This window comes from Pristiophorus japonicus, chromosome 16 (assembly GCF_044704955.1).
Source record: "Pristiophorus japonicus isolate sPriJap1 chromosome 16, sPriJap1.hap1, whole genome shotgun sequence".
Taxonomy (NCBI): Eukaryota; Metazoa; Chordata; class Chondrichthyes; family Pristiophoridae; genus Pristiophorus; species Pristiophorus japonicus.
In genome coordinates, this window is record NC_091992.1 from 53459496 (window position 1) to 53480480 (window position 20985).

At 42.1% G+C, this 20985-nt stretch overlaps 1 protein-coding gene across 2 annotated transcripts in view; it reads right to left on the minus strand.

Moving 5' to 3' along the window:
* Positions 1-20985, minus strand: part of LOC139226504 (lysine-specific demethylase 2B-like) — a 193431-nt gene that overhangs the window by 90445 nt on the left and 82001 nt on the right. The window contains exons 3-5 of one of the 2 annotated variants that reach the window (XM_070857335.1): positions 20550-20693; positions 18794-18880; positions 16887-17048 (exon numbers count right to left, since the gene is read on the minus strand). In XM_070857335.1, the coding sequence (XP_070713436.1) occupies positions 16887-17048; positions 18794-18880; positions 20550-20693 (393 nt within the window). Of the gene's footprint in view, positions 1-16886; positions 17103-18793; positions 18881-20549; positions 20694-20985 lie in introns of both variants that reach the window. The other variant, XM_070857334.1, reaches the window with a different exon arrangement.

The following is a 20985-nucleotide window of genomic DNA, read 5'->3' on the forward strand; positions in this document are numbered from 1 at the left end:
AATTGTACCCACATGGCCTTTCGCGCACCTTTGGAGGATTCCAGATGTACAGGAACAGAAAACTTCCTGGACTTGGATGAAGGGACTGAGTGTAACATAGCTAAGTTTGCTGACGATACAAAGATGGGAGGAAAAGCAATGTGTGAGGAGGACACAAAAAACCTGCAAAAGGACCGACAGGCTAAGTGAGTGGGCAAAAATTTGGCAGATGGAGTATAATGTTGGAAAGTGTGAGGTTATGCTCTTTGGCAGAAGAAAAAAATCGAAGAGCAAGTTACTATTTAAATGGAGAAAAATTACAGTACAGCAGGACCCGAGAATCCTGGTGCATGAAACTCAAAAGGTTAGTATGCAGGTGCAGCAAGTGATCAGGAAGGCCAATGGAATCTTGGCCTTTATTGCAAGGGGGGATGGAGTATAAAAGCAGGGAAGTCTTGCTACAGTTATATAGAGTATTGGTGAGGCCACACCTGGAATACTGCGTACAGTTTTGGTTTCCATATTTAAGAAAGGATATACTTTCTTTGGAGTTAGTTCAGAGAAGGTTCACGAGGTTGATTCCGGAGATGAGGGGGTTTACTTATGAGGAAAGGTTGAGAAGGTTGGGCCTCTACTCATTGGAATTCAGAAGAATGAGAGGTGATCTTATCGAAACATATAAGATTATGAGGGGGTTTGACAAGGTGGATGGAGAGAGGATGTTTCCATTGATAGGGGAGACTAGAACTAGGGGCATAATCTTAGAAGGGGCCACCCATTTAAAACGGAGGTGAGGAGGAATTTCTTCTCTGAGGGTTGTAAATCTGTGGAATTCACTGCCTCAGAGAGCTGTGGAAGCTGGGTCATTGAATAAATTTAAGACAGAGATAGACAGTTTCTTCACCGAGAAGGGAAGAAGGGGTTATGGGGAGCGGGCATGGAAGTGGACCCGAGTCCATGATCGGATCAGCCATGATCGTATTAAATGCCGGAGCAGGCTCGAGGGGCCGTTTGGGCTATTCCTGTTCATATTTCTTATGTTCTTATTAAAGGCTTCCACTCCGTTAATGTACAGCTCATGTGTGACGACATGCATTGCATCGTGTCAGTTGATGCGAGTCACCCTGGGAGCACTCATGATGCATTCATCCTACGCGAGAGTGCTATATCTGCCATGTTTCAGCAGCAGCCAGAAGGGCAGAGCTGGCTATTGGGAGACAAAGGGTACGGCCTCATAACCCGGACGGAAGCTGACCGGGAATACAACATGTTCCACATTGCAATGCGCAGCATCATAGAGAGGACCATTGGCATCTTGAAACAGCGTTTCCGATGCCTGGACCATTCTGGAGGCTACTTGTAATACTCCTCTGAGATTGTCGGTCAGTTCATTGTTGTGTGCTGCATGCTGCATAACTTAGCCATCATGAGGTAGCAGCAGCTGGGAGTAGAAGACCCACCTGAGGTGATAGTGGCTGACGATGAGGAGGAAGAAGCAGATGACAAGAAGGAGGCGAAGGACGAGGAAGCCATGCAACTACCTGAACACGGAGCATGGCGGCGGAAGGGGGCGGGCTGTCGTGCCCCTTTAACGCTTGTTCGAGCCTTGCGCCAGCAGCTCATCCGTGAATGCTTTGCTGCCTGAAGGCTCAGCGGCAAATATTCCACATCTTTACTGTTTCTACCTGTTCCGTAACATTGTGTTGTGTTAATGGAAATGATTATTCTTTACTTCAAAAAGTAGCATTAATAAAGGAACAAATAATGGAAATGATTCAGTTATAATTTAAAATATATTTTATTCAAAAGTTTAACACTTGTTTGTACTTAACTTTAATAAAAATATTCTTGTATCGAAGTTTAAAGTTTTCAGTTAAGATCACTTACAAACTTGTAAATTTACATAACTTACAAAAAAACTTTTAATTTGAGAAGTTACAATAGTAACAACAACAACAACAGCAGCAGCAAACAAAGGCTGCACCCATCTCTCCCCCACCTCATTCTAAGATCACCCACTGCGCTTGTTGACTCCATCCCTGCCCGCAGGCGGTGGCGCAGCATTTCTCGGTTTGGTACCAAACTTATTCTTTTCGAACATCTCAGATATTGCGTACTTCTTGATGGGGTGGAGGGGGTGGGGGTGGAGGGGGCAGGCAGTAATGTGGAAGGCCCGGCTTGGGCCTCTTCAGAGGCTGGTCTGGGGATTTGAGTGGGAGTGACAGTTGATTCTGTCAATGGGCACGGGGTCTGGGCATGTTCCCTTATTGCAGCAACTAACTCAGACATTCCTTCCCTCATGTGCCCTGACAGTGTCTCAACTACATGCAACATTCCCTCCCTCATGTGCCCAGACAGTGTTCCCATTTCTCGAAAGAGTGTTGTTACTTCTCCCGATGGTCATCACCTACCCCACTGATGGCGTCCAGGACTGATCGTGTAAGGGCAATGTTCTCCGCACTCATTGCCATCATCTGAACCACATCGGTTAGATCCTGCACCTCAGGAAAGCGCTGTCGAGCTCTCCTTCCTCTCCTCACCCTGGGTGTGCTTTGCTGCATCCCACTGGGACCCGCAGCCTCGGATGGTGGGGCCCTGGGTGTGCCTTGCTGCACCCCACTGGAATCCCCAGCCTCGGACTGTGAGAAACCATGGAATGTCCCAACATTGTACCACTCAGGAAAGGGCCTAGCACCTCCATGGACGGCAGCTGCACTTCCTCCGGAGTGAGTACAACAGTGAGGGCTTCAAACATCCCCGCCACCTGCCCCCCCACCCCTCACTCCCATGCTCTTGGTCTGGAAGGCGGGATTGGAAGATGTTCTCCCCTTCAGGCTCGTCCGCATCTGAATCTTCTTCTGCGTCAACTTCAGCCTAGTCAGGGTTGGCCTCAATTTCTGCAAAATATAACCGAACAGACAAATGGTTAGCAGCAGAGGAGGGGCAGAGTGGCATGAGTAGGCTCACACAGCGCAGGCAGCAGGCTGATTTGAAGGACCATGATGAATGATAGCATATTGCATCAACCGAAGCGTAGCTGACGGAGACATCCCCATGAACCGAAGCATAGCTAGCCCGCGCAGTACTTAACATTTAGGAAAGCCAGACTGTGGCATTTGCAGGACTTACCCTCTCCCTCGAGTGTGGGCCCAGCTTATGCAGGGATGGTTGCTTTTCTCCAGGCAAGACCCATCAAAGCAACGACCCTGTCTGCCAAGGGTGTCAGTGGTGCAGATTTACCGGCCTCCTCCTGTTCGAGTTTTTTCCCCGTTTGTTGTGTGCCACTTTCCTCTGCAAAGATAAAAATATAACTTTTTTTTTTTTAAAAAGAGAGGGTGTCTTTCTGCTGGGTGGGACATATACAGATGGTCACAATTGCAATTGCATTGAATAAATGAAAATATTACTTACACTAACTACTTGACCAAGGTCCTGCCACTACTTTTTTCAATGGCCTCCAGACCTCAGGATGGTCACCATTGCACAGTAATTTTCTGCAAGTTGGTTCCAGCATTTCTTCATTTCTTCATTTCTTTTGCTGAAACTTTTGTGTGACCTCTGCTGGTGTCCAGCTCGTGCCATCTGGCCTGAATTACAGTAACTAGTGCCTCCACTTCATCCTGTAAGAAAGTCTTGGTCCTTGAGCAGCTCCAATTTTTCGAATGAGAATTAAAGTTCTCACACGCTCTTTAAAAATGGCCGATTGCAGACCGGCAGCTGTACTGGGCATGCGCGCTCATAGCAGTCACGATAAAAACATAATTTTTTTTCCCCCCCACATGCGCAGAAGGGAGGGGCATCATTTTTTCAGTGCAGACATTAGGCTCCACCCCCCCCCCCCCGAAGCTAAAGGAAATGCCGCACAGTGCCAATTAAAAAAAATAGAACGGGGAAACTTGCAAGTTATTTTTCTGGAGTAATCAGGACTAAATAAAACAGGCGTAACTCTGGCAATACGCCAAAAAATGGCATTGGGAAAAATTGTGTTCTAAGAGTTGAAGCTAGAATGCTAAACTGCATCATAGCAAGTTATTAAAATATTACAATTTTTAATGGTAAAACCGATCCTAATGTCTAACTTCAATTGCTAAGAAGGTAATGGTCAAAAGCCTCGAGAAAATGCTGCTTCAAAGAAATGGAAGGTATTAAAGTACTTCCAATGGCTACAACCAAAATCTTAAAATATAAAATTCTGTTTTGTTACAATCATATTTTACACCACACTTATGGTCAAAACAGTCACCTCACTTCTCAATCATTTGGCCTACTTCACTCACGGGACCAGATTTTGTACTTGCATCCTGTCCTGGCATGCTCCCCATATACCTAAATTACATGCATGTGGATTTCATTGTACATATTGAATAAATTCAAAATGTAATAATTTAATTTTGCTAAATTGAGCCATTCGATCATGTTTTCCATCTACATTCATTCCCCTGCCAAGCCAATTTGGAAGGCTAACCTGGGCGTAGAAGTTAACTTGCTGTGTTTGCATATGAAAGCTTTTATCACAGCATCACATTTTGTTATTTAGATGTTATTATTGGACCAATTCTTTTTGTAAAAGCATACTTCTACATTACAAAAGTGACCACTTCAAAAGTACTTCATTGGCTGTAAAGCACTTTCTCGAGATATCCTGAGATTGTGAAAGGCGCTATATAAATACAAGACTTCCTTTTACTTCCAATATTAAGCACTCACTCTATGTAGTTGGTAGGATTTTTTTTCGGGGTGGGGGGCGGGGGTCGGAGAGAGGCTGGAAAAATGTAAAGCTTGTGAATACTTGGGAAGAGAAATTTTAGTTTTTAGTCCCCTCAAAAGTAGCCTGACGGTATATAGCAATATTCAATCTTACTGATGCTTCAGACTGACATTCAGGATTGAGAAGGATCATCACAATCATCATCATCATCATAGGCGGTCCCTCGAACGAGGATAACTTGCTTCCACGAGAGTTCACAGACATTTCAATGAAGAACCTGATGTTCCAGTCCTGAACTCCAGTTGAGGGGGTGGAAGATGCCTGTGCGTGGATTTTTTTAACGTTGTACATCAGCCACCACACGGGCTTGACAGAGCTCGGCCTTTGTCCAGTGGCAAGGATTAACCAGGACGACTAGAGACCTGCTCTGCTGCACGGACCTCGTGCGCACACATATCGCAGTGTGGGCAGGTCCATGCTGCCCCTCGGCCCTCGGCTCTTCTGGGCCCCGTACCCTCATTCGCTGCACCTCCGCCACGATGTTCCAGGGCCCGGCGCTCCAGCTTTAGTTATAGCCCCGAACTGCGATGGTGTTCTCGCACAGGTCGGGGCAGCCCACGATGTTCTAGGGCCCAGCGCTCCAGTTCTATTTATAGGCCCGACCTGCGATGGTGTTCTCGCACAGGTCGGGGCGGCCCACAATGTTAGGATACCAACCCATGGTATGGCTACAAAATCAAAGTTCAAAGCCAGCATGGCTGGGCATCACCCCAGCCAATTTGTTGGCGAGAGTGTTGAAACAAAATTGCGCCAAACAATAGATGAGACCTTCAATTCCTCTTCCCCAGGAAGAATGCTTCATATTGGACGTACTTTTTCTCTTCTACAGCGATCTAGCAAAAGCATATTCAAAAAGGCACATCAATGGAGGGGTGAGAGACGAGAACTGAGAGAAAGAAGAACCTAAAAAACAGGCAACAAAAACAATCCAACTGCAGTCACGAGGGAAGTGAAGATATTTTTAAACTTAGCTACAAAGTTTAATTATAGATTTCTTTTATTTCATCATTTGTCAGTTCAGAACATGATAACCTCAAAAGACTCTTGGAACAAGAACAGTCCCTGAAATTGACAGTCTGCCTCAAACGTTCCAACTAAGTTGTGTTTCCATTGTTACAAAACTATTTGTAAACTACAAAAATTCTGCAATGATAAAAGATCCATATCAAGGGGACATAGGGGCTTTAGTCAATCTGCTTACAGTGTTCCTTTAATAGATAAAATCAGGGCTCAACTAATATCCTGACACAGTCTGTGTAATGTGAAATTGATTTTTGGACATTATCTTCGACCATCACAGACAATATTCCCTCAACATCTAAATATAATTTACAAATGATTTGGAAAGATTGCATCAGATTAGACAAGAGTTTAGGCAAGTTCTGAAGATGAAGCAGTGGATGTACAGTTCCCAACCGCAGCATATTGGGCTCGAAATTCAATGCATTTGCACCTCCCATTAGCGGGGGGTGCTAACGGGGCACAAATGAGTTCCTGACCGGGCGCGGCGCTGACAATGACTCTCACCATATTGGGCAGGAGTTTAGCAGCGGCGCTACGGCTTTGTGCTCCAATCTCCTGTGCCCGGAGATTGTGATGTCATCGCTGTATGCATTGCCCCGGCCCCGAAAATGAGTTTCGCCCCCTGCAGCAGCACCAGACGAAAACACTGGCAACTGCAGGAGGCGCGGATCAAACGGCCGACCGCTACCAGGACGATAATTAAAGGCGAGGTGACCGATGAAAATTGGCGGTGCCGCTCCATTTTCTTTGTGGGGTCCTGGTTGCGATTGCTCAGCCTGCAACTCTGCTTAAGTGCCGGGTTGATTGCGCGGCAACCCCGCTTCATGGAGGTCCAGATAGGTCCCTTTTTAATTTGCAGAGCCTGCAGCACGGCTCTGTTAACCTTTAATTCTTCTTCATTTGCCCCATGCTGTCAGTACGCTAACATTGCGTTGTGTCTTTTTAAATGTGACAGACACAATGTAGAAATACAAAAAAGTAATTCCTTTTCAGTATGCTTTATGAAACACTGCAGCCCTTTGTCTGGTTGGATATATTTTGTCACATATGCAAAACTGATCTAAGCGTTTAATAACCAAGCCCAGACTTTATCATCAGCACTCCTGCATATTTTCAAATCAACTACAATTCTATACATGGAAATCCCTCTACAATTAATGTAAAAGAAAACACATTTGCTGAATATAGTGAATAAGTTCAGGTCAACAAAAAAAAAAGAGCGGAATAATTCTTCTGAAGTCAAAGCCTGGACAATGTCTTAAATAAATAGCATAATCAGTTTGCTATTTATACTGTACATGGAAGTACAGTATTTTTAAGCTTTTAAGAAGCACTGTACTTCTCCACTGTATATACATTTATTTAGTAGTTTTAACAGTATTCAGAAAAAATATAATATATTTTTGTTCGGCTGGGAAGCTCGCTATTTATCTTCCTTTAACAAGAAACAAATGCCTTTTAAAAATGAGTGGGCAACATTAATTTTGAAAGATTTTAATCATCAAGTCAGAAGTGGGCAACTGTGTATATGAAATGGAGAAATGCATTCTGTACAAATAAACCAATTTCTGGATAAGGAAACAAAAACTGTACATGTATTACTTTGTTTAAATGCCTAATCTAAATCTACCTTTACTTTTTAAGTTATTTGTAAGACATTGATGCACAATTCTAATTCTCACCAAGATGGCATTTCTAGTTAATTATATAGGGCCCAAGTTTCCACATGATTTGCGCCTGATTTTTAGGAGCAACTGGTGGAGAACGGACTATCTTAGAAATCGCAATTCTCCACATTTTTTTTTCTGCAGTTCTAGTCAGTTAGAACAGTTTCACTTTGGAACAGAATTTTTTCTTCAAAAGGGTGCGTGTCCGGCCACTGACGCCTGATTTCAAAGTTTCCACAGTGAAAACGTACTCCAAACTAACTTAGAATGGAGCAAGTGAAGATTTTTGTAGAACTGAAAAAACCTTGTCTACACATTAAAAAATCAGGCGCAGGTTACAAATTAGGCGTCCAGAACGAGGTGGGGGGGGAGGGGGGGAAGGGAAGTCATTAAATTCTACAATAAATCCTTATTTATACTTATACAAATAAATCTAACCTGAATAAAAATTTATAAGCAAAGAAAAGATTAAATAAACCATCTTCCTACCTGTGTGAAAGTGCTTCATCCAGGGAGAATGCTGCAGGAAGCCTCACAAGTTGAGGCAGCCGTTCGTTCCCGCGGGGGGGGGGGGGAAGGGAGAACGGGGACGGCTGCCTCAACTTTCTGAGGCTTCCTGCAGCCTTCTCACTGCTGCAAGAAGCTTCAGTGCTGATGGCAGTGTGCTTTTATTAAAAAATGTTCAAAAATTAAACAGCTACAAAGAACTACAAAAATGGCCGAGTGCCAATGTTTCCTTCACACTGCGCGTGCACGAATGCTCCAACGTGCACGCACAGCGTTGCCGGCAGGAAAAAAACTAATTTAAATGGTACCCGCCCCCTCCCACTTACAAAATCGGCGCGAGTGGTAGGCTCCGCCCCCCTGGGCGCCGCGTCAGGCAGACAAGGTGCTGCAGGGCGCTCCAGAATCGCGCGTTTTTTTTCCGGCGCCGTTTTCGGCGCGAAAAACGGGCGCCCAGCTCGGAGGGGCGCCCATTTTTTATCGTGTGGAAACTTGGGCCCAATGTATCTATAGCGTGAGAGCTTTCTTACCGAGAGTGTTTAACATTCCACCTCAGTTATCGATTTCCATCCTTTTTAAACATCCTGGGCATTTAGTACAAGTGTTAAATGATTTGGCGGACATTTCAAGGCCTTTTAACCATGGCCACTAATTTGAAATCAACAAATTACAGAACTATGGTCAGTGTTGAAGCAGGGCCTGCTTGATGCTGTAGTACTGCAGCCACTTAATTATTCATCATGTTTGTGCAATTGAATATGAAGGTTTTGAAACATTAATAGACTATCTTATTGCTATTTTTTTTAATATAAAATCACACAATGGTCCCCAACATGTTCATAAAATGTTGCTTCTAGTAATGCAAAATTGTATTCAACTTTTGAACTTTTTTAATAAAGAGACAAGGGAATGCTTACTCCACTTTCCTTTCTATCACTTCTAATTTAAGGAGTTTGTGCCAAATTCAAAACTTATTTGAAACGCACTGATTTTGAAAAAAAAAATCTCAAGAAGTCAACTGACAAAAATAATAGGTGGGGAAACATGTGAAATTAATACTTTAATCTCCAGAAATGCATTTTGTCTATCTACAGTAATGCACACGATAATGTAGAGACAGGGGAGGCAACCTTTATTGTCAGAGCATGTACACTTGTGGGGAATTTTCCAGCTCTTCTCTAAATGCACTATTAGGGGATTAAAAAAAAATGAAATAACAATTTTTGTGTTTGATGGAGCACCAGGCTCATGCAGGTAACAGGTCACAGTCTTATAAATTAGTCTTAAAGTGAGACCGATGCTAAATGGCAATACAAACACATGGCAGCAGGTTTTGGGGCATTGCACCAGGATCCAATTTATAAAAGGAGAACCTCAAGAAAGAAATGGGTGCAACATTAGTGTCCTCGATCAGGCCAACATCCCCAGCATCGAAGCACTGACCACACTTGATCAGCTCTGATGGGCGGGCCACATAGTTCGCATGCCAGACATGAGACTCCCAAGGCAAGCGCTCTATTCGGAACTCTTCACGGCAAGCGAGCCAAAGGTGGGCAGAGGAAATGTTACAAGGACACCCTCAAAGCCTCCCTGATAAAGTGCAACATCCCCACTAACACCTGGGAGTCCCTGGCCAAAGACCGCCCTAAGTGGAGGAAGTGCATCCAGCACCTGGAGTCTCATCGCCGAGAGCATACAGAAATCAAGCGCAGGCAGCAGAAAGAGCATGCGGCAAACCAGTCCCACCCACTCCTTCCCTCAACGACTATCTGTCCCACCTGTGACAGGGACTGTGGCTCTCGTATTGGACTGTTCAGCCACCTAAGGACTCATTCTAAGAGTGGAAGCAAGTCTTCCTTGATTCCAAGGGACTGTCTATGATGAGACACAGCAATATACAAGACCAACATGAATGGGGTGACCGGGGAGAGAGTGGGGTGTGGATAAGGTAGATCCTATAATTGCACTCACGACTTTTTAACTTTGAGATCCACTTATTTACCATACTGGGAATCAATAAAGACATTCCAAAACACTTTTTTTCTAATTCAGCAATCTTTAGGATAAAATGGTCTAGATTAGTTCTCCTCCCACCCCTTTCCAGGTTAGAGTGTTTCACAAAAACAAAGATTACATCGAAAAGTGCACCTAAAAGTTGGCATTTGCTGTTGCACACATTAGTGATCTGCTAATGAATGCCATTCACACCTTTAACAAATCTCTCAAATTCTAATGCCCTTTTATAGTACAGTCCCAACTCCGGTGACAATATAGCCCCTCAAGCCTGCTCTGCCATTCAATAAGATCATGGCTGATCTGGCCGTGGACTCAGCTCCACTTATCCACCCGCTCCCCGTAACCCTTAATTCCCTTATTGGTTAAAAATGATAATGGGGGACTTCAATTATCCTAATATAGACTGGAATAGTAACAACAACCTTTATTTATATAGCGCTTTTAACATAGTAAAACATCCCAAGGCACTTCACAGCAGTGTTATACGACAAAACAAATAAATCTGACACTGAGCCACATAAGAAGAAATTACAGCTTGGTCAAAGAGGGAGGTTTTAAGGAGCGTCTTAAAGGAGGAAAGAGAGACGGAGAGGTTTAGGGAGGGAGTTCCAGAGCTTAGGATCCAGTCAGCTGAAGGCACAGCCACCAATGGTTGAGCAGTTATAATCAGGGATGCTCAAGAGGCCAGAATTTGAGGAACGCAGACATCTCGTGGAGTTGTGAGGCTGAAAGAGATTACAGATAAAGAGATAACAGCGTAAAGGGCAAAGAGGGGAAGAATTCTTGAACTGTGTATGGGAACTTTCATGATCAGTGTGTTTCCAACCCAACGAGAAAAGAAACAGTGCTGGATCTAGTTCTGGGGAATGGAATGGGGCAAGTGAAGCACGTTTCAGTGGGAAAGCATTTGGGGAAGTGATTGTATCATCAGGTTTAGAACAGTTATGGAAAAGGGCAGGGAACAATCAAGCGTAAAAATACTTTACTGGATGAGGGCTAATTTAAGTGAGTTAAAAAGGGATCTGGCCAAGATGGATTGGAATCAAAAATTGGTAGGCTAAACAGTAATTGAATAATGGGAAGCCTTCGAGGAGGTGGTGCTTCGAATAGACACATTTCCACGAGGGTGAAAGGAGGGGCATCCAAAGCTCGAGCTCCCTGGATGACTAAAGATATAGAGATTTAAATGAAATAGAAAAAGGAGGCTTATGACAAATGTAAGGTAGATAATACAGTCACGAACCAAGCTGAATATAGAAAGTATCATCATCATAGACAGTCCCTCGGGATCGAGGAAGACTTGCTTCCGCTCTTAGCATGAGTTCTTAGGTGGCTGTACAGTCCAATACGAGAACCACAGTCTGTCACAGGTGGGACAGACAGTGGTTGAGGGGGAAGGGTGGACAGGGAGCCTGGTTTGCCGCACACTCTTTCCGCTGCCTGCGCTTGGTTTCTGCATGCTCTCGGTGACGATACTAGAGGAGCTCAGCGCCCTCCAGGATGCACTTCCTCCACTTAGGGCAGTCTTTGGCCAGGGACTCCCAGGTATCAGTAGAAAGTATAGAGGAGATGTAAAAACAGGATTAAGCGGAGCGAAGAGACTTTGAGAATAGATTAGCAGCTAACATAAAAGGGAACCCAAAAGTCTTTTATAAGCATATAAATAGTAAAAGGGTAGTTAAGGGAAGGCTGGAGCCTAGGGACTAAAAAGGAGATCTTGTGGAGGCAGAGAGCATGGCTGAGGTATTATATGAGTCTTCACTAGAGAAGAGAATGCTGCCAATGTAGCAATAAAGGAGGGTGGTAGCGATATTGGATAGGATAAAAATAGATAAAGAGGAGGTACTTTGGCAGTCTTCAAAAGTAGGAAAGTCACCCGGTCCAGGTGGGATGCATCCCAAGTTACTAAGGGAAGTAAGGGCGGAAATTGTGGAGGCTTTAGCCACCATCTTCCAATCCTCCTTGAGCTCCTTCAACATAGGGGAGTGTCAGAGGACTGGAGGATTGCAAATGTTAAACCCCTGGCAATTACAGGTCAGTCAGTCTAATGTCAGTGGTGGGGAGACTTTTGAGAGTTAATAATTCAGGACAAAATTAATTGGTACTTGAAAAATTATGGACTAATAAATGAAAGTCAGCATGGATTTGTTAAAGGCAAATCGTGTTTGACTAACTTGATCGAGTTATTTGATGAAGTAACAAAGTGGGTTGATGACGGTAGTGCGGTTGATGTTTATATGGAGTTTCAAACGGCATTCGATAAAGTACCACATAATAGACTAAGAAAAATTAAAGCCCATGGGATTAAAGGGACAGTGGCAGCGCGGATATGAAATTGGTTAAGAGACAGAAATCAGAGAGTAATGGTGAACGGTTGTTTTTCAGACTGGAGGAAGTATACAGTGGTGTTGCCAGTGGTCGGTATTTAGACCACTGCTCTTTTTGATACATATTAATGACCTGGACTTGTGTATACAGGGCATAATTTCAATGTTTACAGATGACACGAGACTCAGAAATGTAGTAAGCAATGAGGATAGTAACAGACTTCAGGAGGACAGACAGATTGGTGAAGTGAGCAGATGAAATTTAATGCAGAGAAGTATCAAGTGATGCATTCTGGTAGGAAGAATGAAGAGAGGCAATGGGCTGAATTTTTCTGTAGAAATAATGAGGAGGATAACAGCGCTCACTGTTATTAAAGTATAAATCAGACAGCAACTTCCTGCACCTGCACAGTTAAACGCAGAAATCAGGAAGTTGCTGTCAGAGTTGCCCTGCTCCCCAGAAGCTTCACTATGCGCCCAATTTTGGACATAACTTGCATCAATTTTTTTGGAGTAAATTGTTTGTTCTGGCGCAAGTTAAAAAATGCCATTTTCCCCCCAAAATTTGCTCCAGAGTAAGTCAGTTAGGTACGATTTTTTTTAGTTGTTTTTTTTCCCCCAGACATTTACACCAGTTTTGGCCATTTATGTCATTTTGGCCAGCAAAAACTTACTCCAAATCCATTTAGGTCAGCGCATGTGGCCCAGCTCTGAAAAATCTTGCAGGCAGTTAAGAAAGCGGCACAGGTTAGTACATTTAAAGCACCAAGACTTACAAAGCACTAAACAAAGCACAAAAATAAGCATTCAATAACAAATAAAAAATAGAAGGAAGCTGAGGACCTGCACCAAGACTTACAAAGCACTAAACAAACCACAAAAAGTAATAAGCAATCAATTGATAACAAATAAAAATAGAAGTCCTACCTTTATACCAGAATCAAGTTTTTTTTTTAAAGTCTCCTCCCGCCCCACCTCAAACACTCTTTCTCCTGCACCCCCCCCCCCCCCACCCCAAACACTCTTTCTCTCTCCTCTCACCTCCCCCCCCCCCCCCACAATCAAAACTCTCAAGCACAACCATCAATGAATAAAAAATAAAATAGAAGTCCTACCTCGGCCCGGGAACTCAGTTGGCCGGCCGGCCGGTGCGGGAGGTCACTTGGCCAGGGATAAGGTGTGGCGAGATCGGGGCGTCCCTTCGGCAGGGGATCGGGGCTGCATGCATTGGGTCCTGCTCACAGCCCGCAGGACGCGCTGGGAGGGCAGGAGCATGCGCGCAGACTTCACTACGCATGCGCACAAGTGCCGGCACTGTTTTTGGTGCTGACCTGTTGTTCTGCCCCCCACTTCACAATGCACGCCACGCTGGGACTCTGGAGATTCCGAAGAGCAGCCAGGATGGATCAATTTTTTCTGCCGCTGTTTCCAGCGCGCAAAGTCGCCGCACTTAAGGTAAGTGCGTCGAAAAAAGGGGTGGGGAAAATTGAGCCCTATAATAGTATCTCGCCGAGAGACTCAGAATTGTAATACATGAATAGCATGAAGTTGCAGTACTTATATATAGACACACACTAAACATGCCAGAAAAAGTTACAGCTTGCCATTCCAGTGCAAGTAAAATTTAACAGCGTGATCAATCTTAATTACTGCCAAACAACCTCTCTGGCACTGAAAATTAATTTGTACAAGTGTGGAGTCACATTTCTGCAGATTTTAATTGTTGGTGATTTAAAAATAATTAAAAATGTAAATACATTTTTCTTTAACATTTTCTTGCTGTCTCTATCTCTCTCAATCCTAACTTCCTTTCTCTCTTTTTTCACATTCTGTACCTGATTTGATATTAAATATTCTAACGGACACTTCCTGGTTCAGACTCTGCGCTCCTCATTAACAATTCTTCAATCTAATTGGTTAAGGAGATACACAGTTGCTTGCAGGTCCCAGATCCCCTGTAGAGCACCAAAATGGCTCTCTAATTACAGTAAGTTCCAGTGCAAAATCCCACAAACAAACAGCTGGCAAGTGTAAGTGTAATGAATGGTTAGCAACATCCAGTCCAGTATAAATTAAAAGGTACAATTTTAAAGTGGGTGCTCAAACAGAGAGATCTGGGGTTGTATGCACACAAATCTTTGAAGGTGACACGACAAGTTGAGAAGGCCGTTCAAAAAGCATATGGGATCCTTGGTTTTAATAGAGGCAGACTTCAAAAGCAAGAAAGTTATGCTAAACCTTTATAAAACACTAGTTAGATCTCAGCTGGAGTATTGTGTTCAATTCTGGAAGGATGTCAAGGTCTTGGGAGATAATGCAGAAGAGATTTACTAGAATGGTACCAGGGATGAGAGACTTCAATTATGTGGAGACACTGGAGAAGCTGGGGCTGTATCATTGTATGATTCTAGTAACTGTTGTACAGTATTAAAAAAATGGCACGATTTCCAAGAGCAGAGAAGGTCAACAGGAGATTTAATAGGTGTTCAATTCATGAACGGTTTTGATAAGAGTAAATAAGGACAAACTGTTTCCAGTGGCAGAAGGGTCAGTAACCAAAGGACACAGATTTAAGATGATAGAGGTGACATGGAGAACCATTTTTTTTTAAACATTGCGAATTGTTATGATCTGGAATGCACTGCCTGAAAGGATGGTGGAAGAAGATTCAATAATAACTTTCAAAAGAGAATTGGATAAATACCTAAAAGGGAAACAAATAGGGAGAGAGCAAGGGAGTGGGATTAATTGAATAGCTCTTTCAACTATGGGCCGAATGGCCTACTTCGGTGCTGTATTATTGTATGATTCTAGTATGTTTTACACTATTAAAAAAATGGCACAATTTCCAAGTTGTTGGATTTCTGCAAGCTACACAATCTTTTCCTTTTATGACATTCCTTTAGTGGCATTTTGGCATCACTTTTCTGCTGTTGGATCACTTCCACCTTTTTTTGGTTCTATTTCACTCTTCAGTTTCATATCCAAATTTAATGTCAAGCAAGGCTGACAAACTGGATAATACTGTTGTGATTCAAATTTTAATGAAAAGCAGGTACAACTGCATGCACCTGAAAAGAAAAGGTCACAGTTAGACGCACCGTGCCAGCAGGATAAAGAATACTGGATTGAACAGACAGAATAAAATGTAAATGGCACCCAAGTGTGTGCTAATACGTTACAGAATATTTTTCGGGACAAGCTATTTTTTTATAAAAAGACAGCTCCACATTTTCCTATCTGTTCTACTGTATATAAAATATCTATAATCTCACAAAAGAACATTAGGTACAACTCCCAGATATTTAATGAACTGACTAAAGTCGCATCATTCTGGCTGCTCAGTCTGTACTCATTCGAGGTAGGCAATACACTGGTGTTAAACTTTGGAATAATTTGCCCACTGAAATTATTTTAACCCCTCCACTGCCTGAACAGAATATCACATTTGCACACCTTCTGCTCATTCTCAATACCCACATCAGCTGGTAGCTTAATAGCAATTCAACATATAATATATATTAGATATGGCAATAAATTTCTAATGGATCTTTGTCATGACACCCCCATACCTAAATGTAGTATTTCTACCAGGTTTGTGGGAGAGTGCTGATTTTTTGAAAAAATGGTTAGCAATTCTTCGTAAGAATTTCTCCTTTGAGATTTTGTCTATAAAAGCAGAATGTGACAAGGGCTTCAGAAGACATCAGTAATGATAGACGGTGCAGCAGCATCAACACTGTGAGGTTGCAGAAGACATCAGTTTTCTAAGCAAACCAAGATGCTAGAAAAGGGCCTATTTGTGCAAATAGCTAGATGTTTGGCTTCGCAAAAAGACCTCTATTGTCAAAACAAATATCTTTTTGAAATCAGAGGCTAAATTCTATGAAGTTTTTAAATTGAAAAAACTCCTACAGGCCTTCTGTTTTCCCAAACCCTAATGCACTGGATTGAGTTCACCGATTCAGTGCCTGAACAAATTCTGTGGTTAGGTCTGCCCCGCCTTTATCCAATTTATATAATATCCAAATCAGGAATAAGCAGAGATTAAAGGATTAGCTGCAAGAACGTTTTTATTCACAAATTATAGGAATGTCTCATTTTCTACATATGCCTTTAGCTTTGGTTCATTCTAATAGTTTCTATTTTTGATCCCCAGCATTCCATAGTGGAACATAACATCCCATGCAGCGACTTGCACATTCTAATACCCATAATGCTTTATATTCATCAAATTGGTAGTTAGCAACTGTAGGTCACAAGATTCATTTATTCTTTGTACTGCACATTAATGAAGATAAAACAAGTACTTCTGCAGCCCATTTCCTGTGCCAACCAATGAATTCACATTTACTCCAATACATCACATGATCTCAGGTCAATAAGTGACAATGACCACAAAATATTTCCCTCCCCCTGAAAACTCCACAAGAGCCTGGAAACAAATTACAGATGTGCAAATGTTTTTGCGAAGCACTGCCCATACACTGTGGAGCTCTTCAAGTTTGGATCTGGATGAACTCTTAAGACACAAGGTGCCACTAACTATTAGCCTTTCTTAATCCCACATCTTTAAATAAAAAGCTTTTATAAAATGGGTACCTTTTTTCTTGGGCCCAAATCAGTTGGCATATCCTTTTCCTTTCTTCGTTTGAGCCCCAGACCATCATCAGATTTCCGCCTGTTGGGATGATATTCCTCCATTTTTGGACGGCCAAGATCGTCAGATTTCCGTCTTCCACCATCTTCACCTTCTTTAAACTCCTTTAAGAGAGACCCAGGAAGATTGGAGGCGAATTTAAACCCAGGGCCTCTCTTCTGCATCAAAATCGGAAATGGGAATAAACGCACATTACCACCCGCTATTGCAGAGAAGCTTGCGCTGCGCTGCCTGGTGTGGTATGTGGTCTACATGTATTTTACTTTAATCCATTTTTCCCCTGTGTTTTGTTTATAAGTACAAAGCTACATATGTAGCAAAAAAATTAAAATCAAGATCAAACATTTTCTGAAAAAAAATCGTATCACACTATAAACATGTGTTTGACTTAATCCAGAATAAATGTTTTCTAATGTTGAATAATAATGTCCCATTTATTTTCTCAAAACTGATCTGAAAAGTGTTTGCAATGCAACTGTTCTTCAGAATGTTTGGGTTGTACTTACAGCATTCAAACTGTTTCTGCAATGCTCTACAAGCTGATCTATAACTATTATAATGCCAATGTAAAGATTAGTTATGTGCATTCAACATCAGTGCAGCTGAAATCTGATACAGAGGCAATCTGAAATTCTCACTTTGACCACAAATGTGTAACATTTAACGTAGGTCTCAAACCCCATGCTTTTCCTCTCCTTTCTCTGGCTTTAAGCTCCACAATTAGAAAGGCGGCTTGCTTGCTAGTTTTAAGGGAGTGGGGAAAGGGGTAGATAATTGTCAGCCAGGTGTCTGACATGCACGAATACCCATATCCATATTGAAGACTCTCTAATTAAATCTATTGAGAAGTCTGTAGCCATCTGCTGGGTTTCTGTTTGCCCAATATGGACTACACACTTTATCGCCAAAGTGACATTTCCCGAAGAGCTTGGATAGCAGTGCCAAGGCCTCCCTTGTGCCAAGTTACACAAAGCTACTGCTAAAACAATAAAGCTAACTAGAGGAGAGCTATTGTAAGCTGCGCAATCTTGTCTAGCTTGAACACATTATTCAACGGGGCTTTGGCCTGTTGGGTTACTTGGAGACAAGTGGAAAACAAATCCCACCACCAGTGACAGGACTACCCCTCTGGGTTCCAAGCTGGCTAATCAATCATCAGTGTCGTGGAATTTTGCAGATTTGTCTGGCTTAGGTACTGGCTTGTCAAGCCTATTAAAGGGTAGACTTGATTACAAATACTTTTGTTTGGAATTTCTATCACTAGGCAAGTCACCAAATAGACCACTAATATATATGGAAGTGGTGCTTCAGTCATACAGTTTAGACAGAGATAGCGAGGGAGAGAAGCTATAAGCACCACTTCCTCACTTTTGTACTCCAACCCCATTGAGATAAAAGGCCAATATTGCATTAGCCTTTTTAATTATGTTTTGTACCTGTGCACTAGCTTTTAGTGATTTGTATACATAGACACCTAAATCTCTTTGCTCCTCCACAGCTCGTAGACTCTCATAATTAAGAAAATATTCTGATTTGTCTTTCTCAGATCTATAAAGTGGAGGGAGGGAACAAAGAAGGGGGGTGGGGGAAAGAGGATCAAAGATTCCCTCCATCATGGAAGATAATGGAGATTATGCAATACGAGTAAAATTAGAAAAACATGTGTGTCAGATTGTGAAACAAGCAGAATTTAGTTTTTCTATTGCTTTTAGCGAGAAGTAATTGCTGATCAGAAATTAACATGGTCCAAAATATAGTTTTAGTTGTGTATATCAGGTTTGATATTTCTTTTAACTCAGGAATTTCCTATGTAAATAATAAATCAATCACTTATTTCATCAGTACTTACTTTGCCCGTTTTCCCTTCCTGGTTACACTTTGGACATTCCCAGCAATTTGGCAACTCATCATTTATAAGTCCTTCAGACTCTTCCACCTGATTTAAAAAAAATAAAAAATACATACTTTATACATAATATACCTGTGCTATTAACAAAACAATTGTACATCAAAAGTAGCCAGATAACTAGAGTAGTTAACAATATTTGGTGGAAGTACATAAGACTGATTTTTAATAAAAGAATAAAAAAGCTATGTGTATTGGTTGAAGAGAACCACAGCTATAATCAGCAATTTCATAGTATAAAGTTTGTTAATAGTTCAGCTGTTGAAAAGTTTAACATTATCTTCTACACGTGTTTAAATGCATGTATACAGCCTGTTCAATCATTTTGAACTTAAGTACAAAGGAAATTGATGTCATCAAGCTACATACAGACTCTTGCTTATGTGACCCTTCTTGACCAGCTGAAACGTTCAGAAATCTGAGCTCCTTGGGAACGCCTTAAGATAAATGTCATGTGACAGACATCAAAATAAGTCCAGATTTTAACATAGTATCAGTGAACTTATGTATGCAGTGATGGACTGCAAACTTATGCTGCTTGAAAGGGGCCAGTTGCACACAAGTTTAGGGCAGGCTGACTTTTTGTATCCTGGACTGTAGGAGATGGCAAAGTTTTAAGACTCCCTCCCTGATGAAGTGTCAGTGATAAAGGCAGATCTCCCCCGACATGTCCAAGTAGCTCTAGCAGGGTCTGTAGATTCACCTCCTTGGGTAATGGTAGGTTGGTGCATACCACCTCAGATGTAGGCGGTCCTGCCGATGTGCTTTCCTGTGGAACTCTTCATCCTCTAGCTCCAGGGTAGCAACAGGAATTCCCATAGGCAGGTCCATTCTACAAGTTTAGGGTGCTTAAAGACAGCTTTTAATTTGATTCAGTGCTAGGTGGTGAAAAAATAATAAATGTATATATAATTAAAAACAACACACCAAGCTGAATACCAGAAAAAGGAAACCCTCTCACAAACCAGCTAAACACACCTATAAGAATCTCATTCTCAAATGCACCCATTTCATACAGGCCTTCTAGGACAAACCATGTAAAGTATCAGGTAGGTAAGCGCAAATCTTAGGTTCTCGCGTGTTTGCAGCAAGAGGCTCCAAACGATCCCAACGCAGGACCAACTCCCAGCATTTAATGAGTCACCGCACTGCAAATCGCCATCATAAAATTTACCCATTGATTCCAACAATTCCCTCCAGATGTGAAAGAACGACTACGTGTAGATAGTCCAAATATAACTATTATATTGGCAGCTGCGAATTGTGCATCATCCCCTGCAAGTAACCCCACGTATCAACAACAATTGGCATTTAGCATCACTCCACTTTAGTCTCTGGTCCTGGGAAACAATTAAATGTCCCATCTGTGTAGAATAGGCGAGAGCTATAAGTATAGAAGTCACACTGCAGAGTTATAGTCAATGAGGTTGAATGAAGCACTTTTGCGGTACTTCATTGCAAGGCATAAAACCTAACAATTTGAATTTCCATATTTTGTCACGTTTTCAAAATAGTAATGATTTCATAATAGATTGCAGTAATTTACTCATTGCAATGTTCATTTCACCTCTGACACTGAACTATCCACTCAAAACACACTGTTCAAATTAATCCTTTCAAAAATATTTCAAATATGAAAGATGCAAGATTTTAGGACTTTTCAAAATATGATCTCGCAGGTCAACTAGGTCAAGCATACCTTTAAACATTCTGGGTGTAATATTTCATTGCAGATGGAGCATTCCATTAAGCTAGCATTAAATTTCTCTGCTTCATCCACCACATTGTCTTCCTTTCCTGCCTCACCGCAGATCTTGCAGACTGCTGTGTGTGGTAGCACAGGCTGCAAGAAAGTGATAGAGGTCAATAGATTCTAGTCTAAAATAATACTCAATGTAAAACAAACCATTCATAAAACCAACCTTCATAATCTTTGCTTAGTGTGACATTTTGGAACTGCGGGTATATTTGGAGATGACGATGCATGTAGCAGCACCAATACGTTGTGCTGCAAAGTTCAAAGGACACAGGTTTGATTCCCACTTCGAGTTCCTAATCTCAGTCACACAGCATGGGTAATTGTTGAGCAGAGGCAAGAAATCTCCTCACAGGATGAAGGAAATTGGATGGAGTGT